The sequence below is a fragment of the Panthera uncia genome (assembly GCF_023721935.1).
Source record: "Panthera uncia isolate 11264 chromosome D3 unlocalized genomic scaffold, Puncia_PCG_1.0 HiC_scaffold_8, whole genome shotgun sequence".
Classification (NCBI taxonomy): Eukaryota; Metazoa; Chordata; class Mammalia; order Carnivora; family Felidae; genus Panthera; species Panthera uncia.
Window position 1 is genome coordinate 64,964,008 of NW_026057586.1, and position 15,397 is coordinate 64,979,404.

General features: G+C 61.6%; 2 protein-coding genes across 21 annotated transcripts; one reads left to right on the forward strand and one right to left on the reverse strand.

Annotated features, from left to right (window-relative positions):
• Positions 1–2,573: 2,573 nt before the first annotated feature.
• On the forward strand, positions 2,574–11,710 carry ZDHHC8 (zinc finger DHHC-type palmitoyltransferase 8). Of its 2 annotated transcripts, none has more exons than XM_049620601.1 (10): positions 2,574–3,056; positions 3,231–3,388; positions 3,476–3,648; positions 3,873–3,975; positions 4,428–4,519; positions 4,686–4,827; positions 5,037–5,157; positions 5,230–5,339; positions 6,692–7,692; positions 10,715–11,710. In XM_049620601.1, the coding sequence occupies exons 1-10, from the start codon at positions 2,813–2,815 to the stop codon at positions 10,938–10,940; spliced, it is 2,370 nt and encodes a 789-aa protein (XP_049476558.1). In that variant the 5' UTR covers positions 2,574–2,812; the 3' UTR covers positions 10,941–11,710. The 2 variants fall into 2 exon arrangements, with proteins under 2 accessions (XP_049476558.1, XP_049476557.1); XM_049620600.1 differs by lacking the exon at positions 10,715–11,710 and adding an exon at positions 8,825–9,899 and having other exon boundaries at positions 2,576–3,056.
• CCDC188 (coiled-coil domain containing 188) lies at positions 9,992–15,111 on the reverse strand. 19 transcript variants are annotated; one of them, XM_049620613.1, is made up of 10 exons: positions 14,423–15,107; positions 14,128–14,235; positions 13,864–14,028; positions 13,624–13,680; positions 13,456–13,515; positions 12,997–13,054; positions 12,701–12,750; positions 12,225–12,423; positions 11,712–11,793; positions 10,026–10,287 (listed from the first exon to the last, which is right to left on the reverse strand). In XM_049620613.1, exons 1-10 carry the CDS (start codon positions 14,954–14,956, stop codon positions 10,200–10,202), a joined length of 1,401 nt encoding a protein of 466 aa, XP_049476570.1. In that variant the 5' UTR covers positions 14,957–15,107; the 3' UTR covers positions 10,026–10,199. The 19 variants fall into 19 exon arrangements, 17 of the variants coding, with proteins under 17 accessions (XP_049476569.1, XP_049476570.1, XP_049476568.1 ...); XM_049620606.1 differs by lacking the exon at positions 12,701–12,750 and adding an exon at positions 13,234–13,298 and having other exon boundaries at positions 10,201–10,287; positions 12,225–12,610; positions 12,997–13,135; XR_007455481.1 differs by having other exon boundaries at positions 10,273–10,287; positions 11,712–11,869.
• Between the last annotated feature and the right edge of the window lie 286 nt (positions 15,112–15,397).

A 15,397-nucleotide genomic window follows, 5' to 3' on the forward strand; every position in this document is an offset into this window, starting at 1 on the left:
CCCCTGAGGGAGGATGGGGAGGACAAGAATGCATGGGGAATGCCTGATCCTGCATCTGAGTCAAGCCTGGGGGCTTGGCAATGGTGGGCAGAGGGGCCAATGGCTCAGGTCCCTGTTCAAGAACCTGCCCACTACCTCCCCAAAAGCCTGCCCAACACCAGCTGAGGCCCCACCCCACTCTCCCTGGTATGTGTGGCCCAGGCATGCAGGGGGTTGGCGCCCACGGTGAACAGAGGCTGCCCACTACCTCAATGCAAACGTTGCCCCATCACAGTGCAGATCCCAAACATGGGCCCATTGCTGTGCAGGTGCTGTCCACTCCCCCCAGCCCCAGACATCTCATTCAGGGCCACCCATGCAGCCTGGCGGGATCATTGAGGCTCAGGGAGGACAGGCCACCTGGGCCACGGGAAACTCTGGTCAGTGTGGCTGGGGCGTTGCCCATGGGGTTCAGTCCCTGCCTGCCTGCATGATGGTTAGAATCCCAGCCCAGACGTAGGTTCACCCCAAGGCCTTGATATGTGACAAGCTCTCCTATACCTATTCCTTGCCTCTAAAATAGAGAAAACAGAAAAACACCCACCCCCCACAGCTGGAAGGGTGGATTTCATGTTTTACTGCACAGGGCAGGTAGTATCCACTGGCAAAATCTGGACAACAGTAATGGACAGGGCCCTTGCTCTGGCCTCCCCTATGTGTCCTCTTACCTTCAGTGCCCACCCACCTCCACCTTGTGTGTGCACATCTGCAGGCCCTGGAGCACCTCAGGACCTCTCAGCTCCTTCCTCTCCCAGAGCAGGCTGGCCCCACTGATGCCACGGGACTCACAGGTGCATGAGAGCCCACACTTGCCCTTAATGATTTTGCTGTCAGTGTCTTGAAATTCTTGATACTTTTTAATTTTTTTTAATGTTTATTTACTTTTGAGAGAGAGGGAGAGACAGAGTGCAAGCGGGGGAGGGGCAGAGAGAGAGGGAGACACAGAATCTAAAGAGGGCTCAGGCTTGGAGCTGTCAGCAAAGAGCCTGACATGGGACTCGAACCCACGAAACACGAGATCATGACCCAAGCCGAAGTTGGACCGACTGAGCCACCCAGAAGCCCCTTGATACTTTCTAAACAAGGGCGCCCGCATTTTCATTTTGTATAGATTGCATAGCTAGCCCTTCCCAGAAGGCATCATGGAGAGCTGGCTTGTACCACCTGAGCGGGGCCCACAGTCCCGCACCTCTCCCTGGCTCCTCGGAGTACCTGGTTCTCTTAAGCGGGCAGCTCTCACTTGCCTGGAGAGCCCATCCCCACTGGCATTTTGGCTTCTGCCCCCACCCTGCCTTGCTGAGCAGACCATGCCTCAGGGACCCACTGTCACTTTGCTGAATGGGATTGGATCAGAGACCACAGCATACATTCAGCACCATCTGTATGCCAGGCTTCAGCCCACAGGGATGGGGAATGTGGAAGGCGTCTACTGGTGGGTGCTCTGGGCTGCCTGGGCAGGGGGTGGTAGAGAAAAGCCCTCCCGACAGAGGGGACCTGTGTCCTCGGGGAGTGCATCCACCTCCACAGCAGGTCCTGGAGAAGAGGATGGGGTAACTTGCGGCTCCTGGCCCGCTGAGCCTGCTGCCGTGGGAAGTGGAATCTTTAAATAGCCTCTCGCTTTCCACTAAAAATAGCGAAGTTCTGCTACCATGGAGGTGGTTGCTGGGGTGGCAGGGCTGGCTCCTGGCCAAGACAGGCGTGGGTGCGCCAGCGTGGCCAGTGTGCGCTGGGGCGGTGGGTAAGGCCATGGGTACTGCTCACCCTGCTGGAGGCCACGATGCCCTGTCCTCTTAGGGCTACCGTAGGGGATCTCCTCTGGCACTCCCAACTCCACAGAGGGGCTAGTTATGGGAAGGGGAACAACCCCCCCCAACTCCCAAGTGGGTGCCCCCCACTTGTCAAAGCAGCCAGGAGCCATGGGAGAGATCAGGAACCTGAGGCTAGAGGAACTTTATGGGAATCAAGTGAATGGATTCAGGGACTCTGCTGCAGGGTCAGGGCAGGGGACCACAGGCCATGTGCCCAAGTACTGGTTGTCTCCAGGGAGGGGTCTCTGATCAGGTCCCAAGAGGGCTGAAGAGGACACTCTCTGTGACAAAACACCCACCAGGGAGGTGTGTGTGACCCTTATGGGGTGCCAGGAGTCTGGAAAGGCTTCCTGGAAGAGGGGGCAGCCTTGGAGCCAAGGGCTGAGGGGTAGAAAGAGATGATGAGTGGTTGCGGGGTATTGTGCTTTTCTAGAGTCTCCAGGTATTCTGCACTGCCATATGGATAGTAAGGTGACAAACTAAAAAGAAGGGAAAAGAAGGGGCTGCCTGGATGGGGATGTGCCCAGTGGCCCAGACACTGAGACTGCACCCCTCAGGGAAAACCGGGGGTGACAACCCACCGTGCATTTACTGACAGAATTTTCCCTGGTGAAGGGGCCTTGCTGGGCTTGGGGACAGGGCTGGGTAAGGGCTGGGGCTGGCCTCTGTCTATCATAGTACACAGGCAGAGTGGGCTCATTTCTCATCCTGGGCTCCCGCCCCCCAGTCTGCCACCCCTCCGGCCCACGGGCTGCTCTGAGCCTCAGTTTCTTCAACTGTGAGTTGAGCTCCTAATAGCCACCTGGAGGGTTGCTGGAGTTGGTGTTGGCATAGAGGGAGCCAGCACACCATGCACAAGGTGCTCAGCCCCAATGGTTGAGTAGAGGAGCAGCAGGCTGATGTACAGGCGTCTCCCAGCAGGGATGTGGCAGCAGTGGCCTTCTTGACTCCCACGCTGAGCACTGATGGTGGTCTCAGTGGCCCAGTCTTCCTATGTGTGGCCATGCCTAATTCATCTGCTGCCACCTCCCCTCCCCACCCAGCTTCAGCACCCCCAGACCCACCTCTATCCTGCTGTCCAATGCAGGTGCCCATGGTTGACTCGAGCTGTGTCCCCAGCTGTTCCCGTCTACAATGGCATCATCTTTCTCTTTGTCCTGGCCAACTTCAGCATGGCCACCTTCATGGACCCTGGCGTCTTCCCCCGAGGTAGGGCCCTGTACCGGGCACATAATCTGCTCACTTTCACTAGAGTGTAAGTGGCTGACATGAAAGAGCCTGGGGTGGGGTGGGTCCTGGTGTGTGGGCTGGCAGAGATTCGGGAAGGGCTCTCCTGCCAAGGAAGTCACTTTCCTGCCACCTTCCCCTGGTTCTGGCTCACAGCGGATGAGGACGAGGATAAGGAGGATGACTTCCGGGCCCCGCTGTACAAGAATGTGGATGTACGGGGCATCCAGGTCCGAATGAAGTGGTGTGCAACCTGCCACTTCTACCGTCCACCTCGCTGTTCCCACTGCAGCGTCTGCGACAACTGCGTAGAGGTGACCATCCCACCACCCTGTCCGCCCCCATCTCCATGTCTCTCCTCTCCCACCCACTTTGTGCCCTGACTCATTGCTCCTGCCCAGGACTTTGACCACCACTGCCCCTGGGTCAACAACTGCATCGGGCGCCGCAATTACCGTTACTTCTTCCTGTTCCTGCTGTCGCTCAGTGCACACATGGTGGGTGTCGTCGCCTTTGGCCTGGTCTATGTGCTGAACCACGCTGAGGGACTGGGAGCCGCCCACACTACCATCACGTATCCTTGGCCTAACCGCAAAGACAGTATGGGCTGGGGGCACATTCCACGGGGGAAACTGAGGCTCGGGGTGGGTTGGGGACTGCCTGACAGTGTGGGCTGGGGACTGCCTGGGAGTCCCCAGGGGGTGGGTTGCCATTCCTGGTTGGGTGGTGGTGGGAATAGTTTGTTCACAGGCACCTGCTCCATGTTTTTGCCTATGGCCATTGGCCTTAACGGGCCAGCATGGCCGTCATGTGTGTGGCTGGCCTCTTCTTCATCCCTGTCATCGGCCTCACTGGCTTCCATGTGGTGCTAGTCACTCGGGGGCGTACCACCAACGAGCAGGTGCTGACCTTAGGAGAGGGCCATGCAGTGATGGGAATGGGGGGGGGGTCCCCTATGGGCCAAGAGGGCCAGGACTACACCAGGACCATGTGGGGGTGGTGTCAGGGAAAGGGCTACTGGAGCCCTCTAGTGAGGTGGACTGTGCAGCTTCTATAGGGGGAGGATCTGGCCCTGGAGACTCTGGGTGGGGGAATGGAGTATGGAACCTCACCTGCCCTGTCCCCCTGCTCACTCCTACCTGTGGACAACTGTACTAGCAGTAACTCAGGGCCCAGAAATTCTACAGCTTCCTGCAGGGACACTCGGGGTAAATGGGTGGGGGGGGGGGGCACTCATGGGCTGACCCTGCCCAGCCTACATCTGAGGAACCCCAGCTGTCCCTGCCTGTCCCCTGGTCCACCTTGGCCTGGACCTTGGGTGGCCAGGCTGGCTGAGGGGTCCCATGTCCACAGGTGACGGGGAAGTTCCGTGGGGGAGTGAACCCCTTCACCCGAGGCTGCTATGGGAATGTGGAGCACGTGCTGTGCAGCCCTCTGGCACCCCGGTGAGGCCTGAACGGGGTGTCAAGGGACCCCTGCAGGGTTTGGGGTGGGCAGGTGCGGACCCTCAGCCTGGTCTACTTTTGCCCTTGGCAGGTGTGGCCAGCCTTGTCTTTGGTGAGCGTTCAGGCCAGGTCACCCTGGCCATTGACCCCTTTGCCCCTGGTGCAGGTACGTGGTGGAGCCTCCCCGGCTGCCGCTGGCTGCTCGCCTGAAGCCTCCCTTCCTTCGGCCTGAGCTCCTGGAGCGAGCTGCCCCACTCAAGGTCAAGCTTAGTGACAACGGGCTGAAGGCTGGCCTGGGCCGCAGCAAGGTGGGGGCCCTGGGGTCAGGTAGGGGATGGGGTGAAGGCAGACCCTTGAAGGCAGGAAGCAACTATGTTGGAGGGGACCTAGAAGTGGAAGGGGGAGGAATTGGGTAGATTCTGGGGAATGGTCTAGAGCTCAGGGCCCAGGGAGGAGTCCCCATTATGCCCCACCCCTGGCCCATGCCCTGCCTACCACTGACCACGCCCCCTCCCAGTCCAAGGGCAGTCTGGACCGGCTGGATGAGAAGCCGCTGGACCTGGGGCCGCCACTGCCCCCCAAGGTGGAGGCCGGCACGTTCGGAGGCGACCTGCAGACCCCACGCCCAAGCAGTGCTGGTGAGGTAGGGGTGGCCAGACAGAGGGAGGGACATGGACTGACCCCAGCCTGACCGCGGTCCATCTCCCCAGAGAGCGCCCTGTCGGTGCAGAGGACCAGCCCCCCGACACCTGCCATGTACAAGTTCCGGCCTGCTTTTCCCTCGGGTCCCAAGGCTCCCTTCTGCGGGCCTGGTGAGCAGGTGAGGAGGCCTGGCCCCGCCCCAGGAGATCCTGCTCTACCCCTTCTGGAGACCCTGTCCCCAGAGGTCCCACTCCTAGAGGCCCCACCCCTGGGGCCATAGGGTCATAGAGAGCCTTGTGGGTACCAGCAGGGCCTCACCCTGTGGGCATCCCTGCTAGGCATGAGGGAAGGCCTGGCACAAGCAGTCCTGGCTGGCCCCTTCTCCTTGGCTGGCATTGCCCACTGGCCTGGTAGGCGGCTGCCCCCAGGAGCAGTATGTGCCAGGATGCCTGAAATTCTACCATTAGTCACTCTGTAAGGCCCACGGGAAGGCTTCAGAAGAATTTGAGATTGTTTAAGAAAGCACATTTATTTTTTCTGAGTTGTATAAGTATTCTACAATCACTGTGGAGCGGTTGGCAGCCCTGGACAGCTTGAGGAATGATCCAGAACCCTGAACATTCCCAGGCTGCCCACCCTCCTTCATGGCTGGCTGAGAGGCTAGCCTGTGACTGGGCCAGTATACCTGGACCACTCCCCTTTCCTCAAGACCCCTGGCCTGTTTGACCCTGCATCTCAGGACCCTCTGGGCTGGGCAGGGCATCTGGGCTTCCCTGGCCAACATGCCATAGCCCTGCCCCAGGAGGAGTGTCCTTGGGAATGGGAGGCTTTAGGTACCCTTACCTGCCTCATCTCCTTCCTGGGATTGTCCTCGATCCCATGAGGATTCTGGCTGGTTGGCCAAGTACCCCAAGGCCACATTTGTCCCTACCAACACCCTGTCTCGGCTTTGAGGTTATGCAGGCTCTCATCCCCAGCCCAATCCGGCTCCGGCATGCCTTGATTCCGGGAGAATCAAAGAGGCCCCTCCTCCCTATTGCTGTGGCTGCCCCCCCGCCCCTCCCCAGGAGATCCTGCCCAGGTGGGCTCTGAGGGTACTGCCCTGGGTGGATGTAGCAGCCAGCTCTGGTCTTACCCTGCAGAGACTCCAATCCTCAGCTGTGAGGTGCCCAGCAGAGGGCTCTGGGCCACTGTGTGGTTATTGTGTCTCCTCAAGGTCCAGCTCCTGTGGCTGTTTCCCACAGCCCTCTCCTCTTCCCCGGGGAAGTAAGAGCAGGAGCAGGGTGCAAAGCCTTCTCTGGAGAGGCAGCATCTGGGTGCTCTGGTCTACCCTGTACCCACTTGCCTCTGTGGTGGGCAAGGAAGAGGTAGTCAGGGGATGGAGAGCTTCCAGGAACAGCTTGTTGGTTGCACGTGTGGCTACTTTTGATGTCACCAGGATTGTAGCTTCTGTGTGGACACAGAGCGCGTGGTGGCTGGGTGGGACATGGTGGCTGGGCAGTGGTAGAGGTGTGCCCTCTCTCCTTGCAGGTCCCGGGCCCTGACTCCCTGACACTAGGGGAGGACAGCATCCACAGCCTGGACTTTGCATCAGAGCCCAGCCTGGACCTCCCTGACTACACGCCCGGAGGCCTGCACGCAGCCTACCCGCCATCCCCGCCACTCAGTGCTGCTGATACCTTTTCGGGTGCCTTGCGCTCCCTGAGCCTCAAGGCAGCAAGCCGGCGGGGCGGGGACCACGTGGCCCTGCAGCCTCTGCGCTCTGAGGGTGGGCCCCCCACACCCCACCGCAGCATCTTTGCCCCCCACGCGCTGCCCAACCGCAATGGCAGCTTGTCCTATGACAGTCTGCTTAACCCTGGATCTCCCAGTGGCCACACGTGCCCAGCCCACCCCTCGGCTGGCATGGCCAGCTACCGCTCGCCCTACCTGCACCCGGGGGCAGTGGGTGACCCACCACGACCCCCGCCCCGTAGCTTTAGCCCGGTGCTGGGTCCCCGGCCACGGGAGCCCTCGCCTGTGCGCTATGACAACCTGTCCAGGACCATCATGGCCTCCATCCAGGAGCGCAAGGACAGGGAGGAGCGGGAACGGCTGCTGCGCTCTCAGGCCGACTCGCTCTTTGGCGACTCAGGCGTCTATGATGCGCCCAGTTCCTACAGCCTGCAGCAGGCCAGTGTGCTGTCCGAGGGCCCCCGGGGCCCTTCCCTGCGCTATGGCTCCAGAGATGACCTGGTGGCAGGGCCTGGCTTCGGTGGTGCCCGCAACCCCGCGCTGCAGACTTCACTGTCCTCGCTGTCCAGTGCCGTGAGCCGGGCACCGCGGACCTCCTCCTCCTCCCTGCAGGCTGACCTGGCCAACAACAACGCCCCTGGGCCTCGGCCCGGCAGCGGCTCGCACAGGTCCCCGGTGCGCCAGGGCCCACCCTCCCCACCCAGCACACCCCGCTCACCCTCCTATGCAGGCCCCAAAGCTGTCGCCTTCATCCACACGGACCTCCCGGAGTCGCCACCCTCGCTGGCCATGCAGAGGTGGGTGCCAGGGGGCAGGGGGCTTCCCAGCACCAATCAAGTGTCCAACCGCCTGTGGGGCCTCTTGGCTGAGCACGTGGGGGTTGTCCAGGAAGCCAATGGCTGCCTACAGGGGTGAGCCTCACCCTCCTTGGAGGCTCCTGGCCAGCCTATATGGGGGTCACCCAGCTTTAAGGACACCCCGGCATGTCCCAGGATGGGAGGCAGGAGGATTTGCATCTTGAACACCTTCTCCCCTAGCTGGCATGATCAAGTGTAGCAGGGACCCCAGGGCTTCTTCCTCTGGAAATGGTGTCTGTCCAGGAGGCTGTATTTGGGGGACATCACCCCATGGCAGAACATGCTGCCCTGGGTGCACATAGCCCCAGGAAGTAAGGGCCTTTGCTCAGAGATGGGGAAACCGAGGCCTAGCAGGGCAGGCTTATTCTAGGTCCCTAGCAGACGGATAATTGGAAGTTAGGCTTGCTGCCTTGCCAGGTCGGGTCCAAGTATATGAGCTGAACACATGGTGTGTGCTGAGCCCCACAGTGGGTGCATGGGGATCGTCAAGGTGTCACCCCTGCCACATTGAGCACAGGCTCAGTCAGGGAGGAGGTCCCTGTTGTGGGTGTAACTGTCCCAGTGGGTGGCAGCTAAAGGAGGGAGTGGCTCCCACCCTTGTGGATGTTTGGGCAGTGAGATCAGAAATGCTATTGGTCAATACTAGGCAGGCTGGAGGGCAGAAAGACCTCCCCTCATCTTCCTGGGAGGTAGTAGGGAAGGGGTCCCACAGTCACCCCTGGGCTCCCCGGCTTGGGGCGCTAGAACAGTGCAGGGCTTGGGGTTTTGGCCAGTGTCCACCTGGCCTCCCTGCACTCTGTGATCTGTGCCAGTGGGAGGGACCAAGGGACCTGGGAGGGGGGTGATGGCCATTCTGACATCTGTCTGTCTGTCCTGTGACAGCAATAGCCCTCCCTCTGCAGGCCCTGCATCCCCACCCATTTGCTGGTGGGACCTTCTGGGCTCAGAGGCAGGGGCTGCCCTGGGCTCTATCTACGTCTGCGTCATCTGTCCTGTTGCCTCCGCTGGCCTCTGTCATGCCGTGATCCCGTGTTCACTGTGGGTGTGCGTGTGTGTGCTTGTTTTGATGCAGGGACCACCCTCAGCTGAAGACCCCCCCAAGTAAGCTTAACGGGCAGTCCCCGGGCCTGGCCCGCTTGGGGCCTGCTGCTGGCCCCCCAGGGCCCTCCGCCAGCCCTGCCCGGCACACGCTCGTTAAGAAGGTGTCCGGCGTGGGTGGGACCACGTACGAGATCTCAGTGTGAGGACTGACTGCCATCCATCCGCCGTGGAGCCCCGGGGACCAGGACCCCCAGCGGCTGCCCCCCCTCCCGACTTCTCTGCCCTGGGAGATGAGGAGGCCCAGTCCTGGTGTGGACACGTCAGCAGAAGAGACCACGCCTCCACGAGCCTGTCCCTCTTCCTCCGCCCGTCCATCCACCCATCTGCTCTCCAGGGCACAGCTGGGCTGAGGGCCCCCAGGCTGCAGGATCTGTGTGTTGGTACCCCTGTTCCCACAGGTGGGGGCGGCAAGGTGGTGCGGATTGCATCTGCACCGACTGCACCCATGCCCCTGAGGTTGTCCCCAGGCTGGTCCCCACCTACTCCCCTTACAGACGGGTCACTGTGGCCCAGAGATGGACAGAGAGGCCTGGGTCCCTGGCTGTACTGGACCGAGGCCCCACCGCCCGGCTGCTCCTAACTCGTTGCCTTTCAGGGACCTGCTGGAAGCTTGTAGCTTGGCAAGGCCAGTTCTTCTTCGGGGAGTCCAGCCCCGGCCTCCAGGCACCCAGCTCTGGGACTGCTCTGGGTTCTGACAGACAGGTGGACGATGGACAGACAGACAGCCAGCTGTGGGTGGGGTCTCGGCTCCGTGTGTCCTGTCTCACCCAGCTGGTGGGTGCGTCCCCGTGTCTGTGCGCTGCGCTGCCATGCCACGTCCCATGTGTTAACGCTCGGGCCCCCGCTGCTCCCACTGCCGGGAAACTCGCTTTCATTGAAGCCTTAACCTCTGCTTTATGCTCTTGTGGGAGGCGACTGGGGGCAGGTGGGAGCAGGCACGGGCCGGACGCTGCTACAAGGTGCCCATGAGACCAGGAGTCCCCTCCCTGCCAAACTGGAGATTCCCCACCCCATGGCATGCAAAGTCTGGGCCCTACTGGAGCCTCGGCGTCCTTGTGGGAAGCACATCGGGGAGGGGGTCAGAGTTTTGCCTGGCGCCAGGGACCCGAGAGTAAGCACACGGCAGCGTCCGCTTGCGTTGTGTCTGTTTTATGTTTTTATATCTACATCTATATATCTATAATTTTATTAAAAAAAGAAAAAGAGTCATTTTGATCCTTTCCTTCAGCAAGGCCAGGGCTGTTGCTGCAATGCGGGGGCTCCAGGGGCAGGGGGCAGAGTGGGTCAGGCTCTGGGAGAGGTGTTGGCCAAAGGTGTGGGCATTCCTCGTGGGTGTTTCCACTGACTTAAGCTGAGTTGGAAGCCTGGAAGGTGGGGGCTGGCCGATGGGTCTTTGGCTGCCAGGTATGAGGCTCCCATGGGTCTGCGTCATCCCTGGTAGTAACAGGCCATTTAGAGAAAGGTTGGGGTTGCAGCCACCCTAGGGCCCCCTGGGAACCCAGCGGCTTTTGGGGGAGATGGAGTAAGGGAAGTAGAGGGTGCTTTGGGGGCCACCTGCTAGCTGAGGGCCCTGTGGGTGCCAGTGGTGCATCCTGTAGCTACATTTACTAGAACTCACCCTCCTGGCAACCTGGGTGCCTCCCCTACTCCCCCACCTCCCACTGCCAAATGTTGGGGGTGGGGGAATTGGGAATTCACAGCTTTTTAGGACTGAGACAGCCAGGTCAAAGACTTGGGGTCTGGGGCACGGGCTGGCCCAACGTGGGAGGCTAGCTGGGCCTCGGACCCTGCACTGGGCAGCTGTGCCCCATGCTGACCTCCACCTTTCTGCTTCTCTCTCATGGGACGCTGCGGCCCACAGGGGGCGGATCGGCACCTGCAGCCGTGGATGGGGCCGGCGTGGCCAGCCCAGGGTGCCCCCCGGCCTGCACCTATGCCACCTTGGCCTCCCTGAGGACCGCCCGCCACTGCGGGCACCCTGGAGCCCGGCCGCCAGGGCGCCTCCCCGAGGGGCTATGTGCCGCCTGCACTCAGCCGCCTCCAGCCTTTTCCCCGGTCTCTCGGGGCCTGAGCGGGACACCAAGTAGGCAGCTCCGGGGCCCCGAGAGGACAGCCCAGGAAGCCAGGCTGCCACAGACCCTGGGCTGTGGGCTGGGGGTCCCTTCTCCACCAGCCGCACCTTGACTGACTCCCAGCCCACTGGGGCTTGTGACCCTGTGCCCACCCACCTCAGGAAGTCCCCACCTGCTGTAGGGGGTCCAACACCCCAGGCAGGGGCCCTGGAGCTGCTGGGACCAGCATGGCCTTCCCGGGGTGTTGCACTAATCACCCCGATCTCCCTGCCTGACCAAGCACTTTAGATGCCACTTCCTCCCCAGGGAGCCCAGGCCTCTGTGGGTTGGGCTGGGGTGGGGGTCTCAGGTTGCCCCTGCAGGTCACTGCACTCCCCCCTCCCCACACCCAGCACATGAACAGATGCCTTAACCTCTTGGAGCCGCCAGCCTGGTGAGTCATCCAGGCCCTGCCTGGGCGGGGAGGAGATCCTGCCAGCCCAGTGTGTTCCTGGTGACAGCTCTGCCTGACCCCACCCAGCAGTCTTCACTCTTTCACTCCGAGATGTGGCACCTGGGGGACCTCAGACGGCCTGGCTGCCCACAGCCCTACAGTCCCTGCCAGCCAGCCAGGGCCTGGACGCCCCCAGGGGCAGGGCAGAGCTCTGGCCAGCCCTTTTCCTGCCTGGGCGGTGCCTCTAATTCTCCCACTTGGGGATGAGCAAGCCACAAAGTTACTCTCTATTGTCCTAAAAGGTATTTCCCCCAACCCCATTTAATGCCCTAAATAAAATTTTTGGTGTTTACCTCCATGGCTCTGTCCACCAACGTGGTCCCCCTGTCCTCCGAGCCTTGGGGCAGTGCCAGGAGGCTGGGCTGGACAGGGACCCTGGGTCAGGGAGGGGACAGGAGTGGGAGGTGGGAGGGTGATGGCCGGTCAAGTGTGGGGAGGGTGGGGTGGTCGGCTAGATAAGGACAGAGGGTTACATGAGGGGTGTGAAGTCGGTGGGTCAGCAGATTCAGGACTGAGAACCTCATCCCTGAGGTCTACTGATTGGGCCCAGCCCCAGGGATGAGGCCTGAGGATCCTCATCCTCACTTTCAGTGGAGACCCTCCTGCTACACCCTCTGCTCAGAGCCCTCCCTGGTGGCCAGGGGTGGGCTGGGGGCTTCCTGTGGAGGCGCTGATGACCAGTGGACAGATGGGGTGTGGGCACTGAGGCAGGGGCACCACTCTGAGGAATCCCCACTGTGAGATTGCCCTCAGAAGGCTGCAAAACCTCCTGCCCCTCTCCCCTGTTTCCATGGAAACAAGCTCACGCGCTGCCGTGTGTGTCACGACTGTATGTCCAGCCGCAGGCCCAGCCCTCAGGACAGACCCCGCCTCCACCCTTGTCCGCAGCTCCTGGTGGGGATGGCGTGTGGCAGTGCCGTGGGCAGGGGCCGGCGCGGCCGCTGGGCACCCGGGGCAGCGCCGGCCGCCTGGCCTCCTCCTCGCTGGGGCCGCTGGGCCTCCGGCCTAGAAGGGCAGGAAGTCGTCCACCTCCAGGTGCAGGAATGGGCCCAGCAGGGCCCGGAGCTTCCAGACAGCGGCGCGGCTCAGCAGGGGAGGCACCAGCCCCTCGAAGGGCGCGGGGTCCACCACGTACACGTAGGCGGCGGTACAGGCCAGCAGGGTGCCCAGCAGCAGCCTCAGGGCCAGCAGCCTGCGGGCGGCGGCGGTCAGGGGGCGGGGGTGCCCATGGGGATGGTCCCAGGGGACTGGGCTCTACCAATGCACTCACATAGCCACCTACCAGAGCTGGCTTTTGAGGCCCTCGGAACATCCCAGCTGAGGCCTTGCCTTCTGCAGGGGAGGGGCTGGGTCAGAGCTTGCCCCCAATGGCAGGGGTCCCTGTGCTGCGAGTTCTTACCTTCTCCCCACTACCCCACCAGTGCCCAGGACAGGCACCTGCAGCCATGTCTCAGGGTCATTTGGCTCCTGGTGTGGCTCCCTCCCTGGGGCCTCCTCCATTGTAGCCTGCATCTCCTCCCTGAGAGGGGCCTCCAGGGTGAGGTCAGACTGGGAAAGGGTGTGGGGTGGGGGGCTTACCGCTATGCATGCCATCTGCTGCTCCTTCCTGGCCTGGGTGCGGCACTGGGCACGCTCCCTGGGGACGGGGGCTGTATAGTCAGGGCCATGTACGTCCCCCACCCCAGCCTGCAGCACCTCTCGGTCTGGTGTAGTGGAACTGGGGAGGGGTCAGGGGTTGATCCACCCATCCTGGTCAGAACACCAGCCCCTTTCCCAGTTCAGCCAGGGCCCCAGACCCCTGACCCTGCACATCACCCTAGAATCTCCAGCTGAATGTCCTCCATCTGGTCTAGTACTCCCCGGATGTCCTTCTTAAGGTTCTGGCGGGGGGCGGGGGGAGGCAAAGGAAGTAAGACAGGTCCTTTAACCCTGACTATTCTGCTATATTCCCCTGTTTCTCAAAGCTCCCCTGCCCCTGCACACTTTGCCTAGTCCCTGTTCCCTTCATTCTCCAGGTGTCACCCTTTGAGTACCTACCAGGAGCCCAGTGGCCTGGTTGTTCAGGGCCATATGTACCTCGGCCACGCCATCCCATACCTGGTGGGAGAGGGGAGGCTGGGTCACATGCTCCAAGGAACAAGACCCATGGATGTGTCCCACCAGGTGGGTCCCCCAGCAGCTGTCCCATCCCAGCCAGGCAGGCACCTCGGTAATGGCCATCTTCTTCCTCTCAAAGGACAGTCGGATCTGCTGCAGTTCATTCTGGAGGATGGTCACCATGTGGGCACAGGCAAGGCCAGCAGTGTCAGTTCTTTCTTCCTCTAGCCACTTAGGACTGCTGCATAAAGAACCCCTGCCCCCCACCTCTGGCCCAACTCCTGGAGACCCACCTAAGACTGCTGCATGAAGGACCCTGCCCCCTCAGCCCAGTTCCCAGGGACCCACCTGAGACTGCTGCACGAAGGACTCTTCCCCCCGGCACAGCTCCTGCCGCAGCAGCTGCAAGGGTGCCCCGTCCTCCAGGGGCTGGGCACTGGTCTGCTCAGGGGTCTGTGGAAGAGCCCTTGGGTCAGCCCCAAGGCCATGGGCAGCATCTGTGGTCACGGACTGCTTGAGAGCCAGAGCAGGGGTATGGTACATGGAGTCACTGGGTCATTCCTGACAGCTGCCCTCTGTCCAGCTGGGGCCAGATGTCTGCCATGCACTTACCCAGGCCAGGGCCGTGCAGCTCGAGTGCTCCGGGCATAGGGGCAGAAACTGCTGCCCTGGCCCCAGGAGGGCCCCCAGCTGCTCTCGCAGATCCTGGTTCTGTCTTTTCTGAGGATGGGAGGCAGAAAGATGGGAGTGCTTGTCATAGCCACTTCTTGGGCAGGGGACTGAGATAGCGGGGGCTGGGGCAGAAGCTGGGGCAGAAGCTGCGGCTCTGTGAACAGCTTCAAACCCATTGCACAGATGGGCTCTGAGTCTGGGCTGGCCCCACAGCCTTGGTGGGCTCTTCACTTACCAGATTCTGGTTTTCCTGCTCCAGCTGGAAGAAGGACTGCTCTGCAGGACCCAGGGGCACGTTCTGGAGCTGGGAGGGGGCTGCCTTGGGTGAAGCCGGGGTTCCTGCCCCTGTTGGCAGGGGTGGGCAAGGGCCGGGTCTGGGCCCTGAGCTGGGGGATCCCCCTGGCCTGGAGGCCCCTTGCTCTCGTCCTGAGTGCAGGGGCCAGCCCCACCCCAGCCTTGCCTCCTCTTGCCCTCGTTTTGTCCCCGTTGGGTCTCTCGGTCTCTGTTGCTGCATCTCTCCCTCTTCATTTGCCATAAAGCTCCCAGGTACCTCAGCCCCTACCCTGGGCCCCCCGCCTCCTACCCCCGGAGGTGGGAAAGGTCTGGCCGACTCTATTGAGAGAGTGGAGCTGAGAGGTACCAGGCAGGGCCATCTTACAAACCCCTGGCAGGGTGGATCCAGGCAACCTGCATGGCTGCTCGAAGCTGATGGTTGGGGGCATTGGGGGTGGGAGTGGCCACAGGGACCCAGGGTTTTTGGCCCCTCCATAACCCCTTCTAAACCCCAGGTCCAGGCTCTAGCCTGGCCTGACGTGCCACCCTCTTATTGAGGGCCCTCTAGGTGTCATGGCTCACAGGTCTTCCTCAAGGGTGCCTGTCACAAAGGCCTGGGCACATCCAGGGAGGTCACAATGGGTCAGGGCGGTGGCCAGAGCCAGGGCTGGTGGGGCCCCTCCCACCCCATCCCTGTTTTTGAAGTACCCTCCTCCACTCACCCCCTCTGCCTCTTCTTCACCCTAGCTCACTCACCAGCCTTAGCTATTTTCTGAAAACATAAAACAGATCATGCAGACACAAGGTTAAAACAAAAACAAACGCCAAACAAGGTGTCCAGTGTGACTCTCCCACCTCAGTCCCCCGCCCCCCACCACCCACAAGCCTGATCATGAAGCTCTTTCTGGGGTTGGCTGCACATTCAGCACAGCTGAGC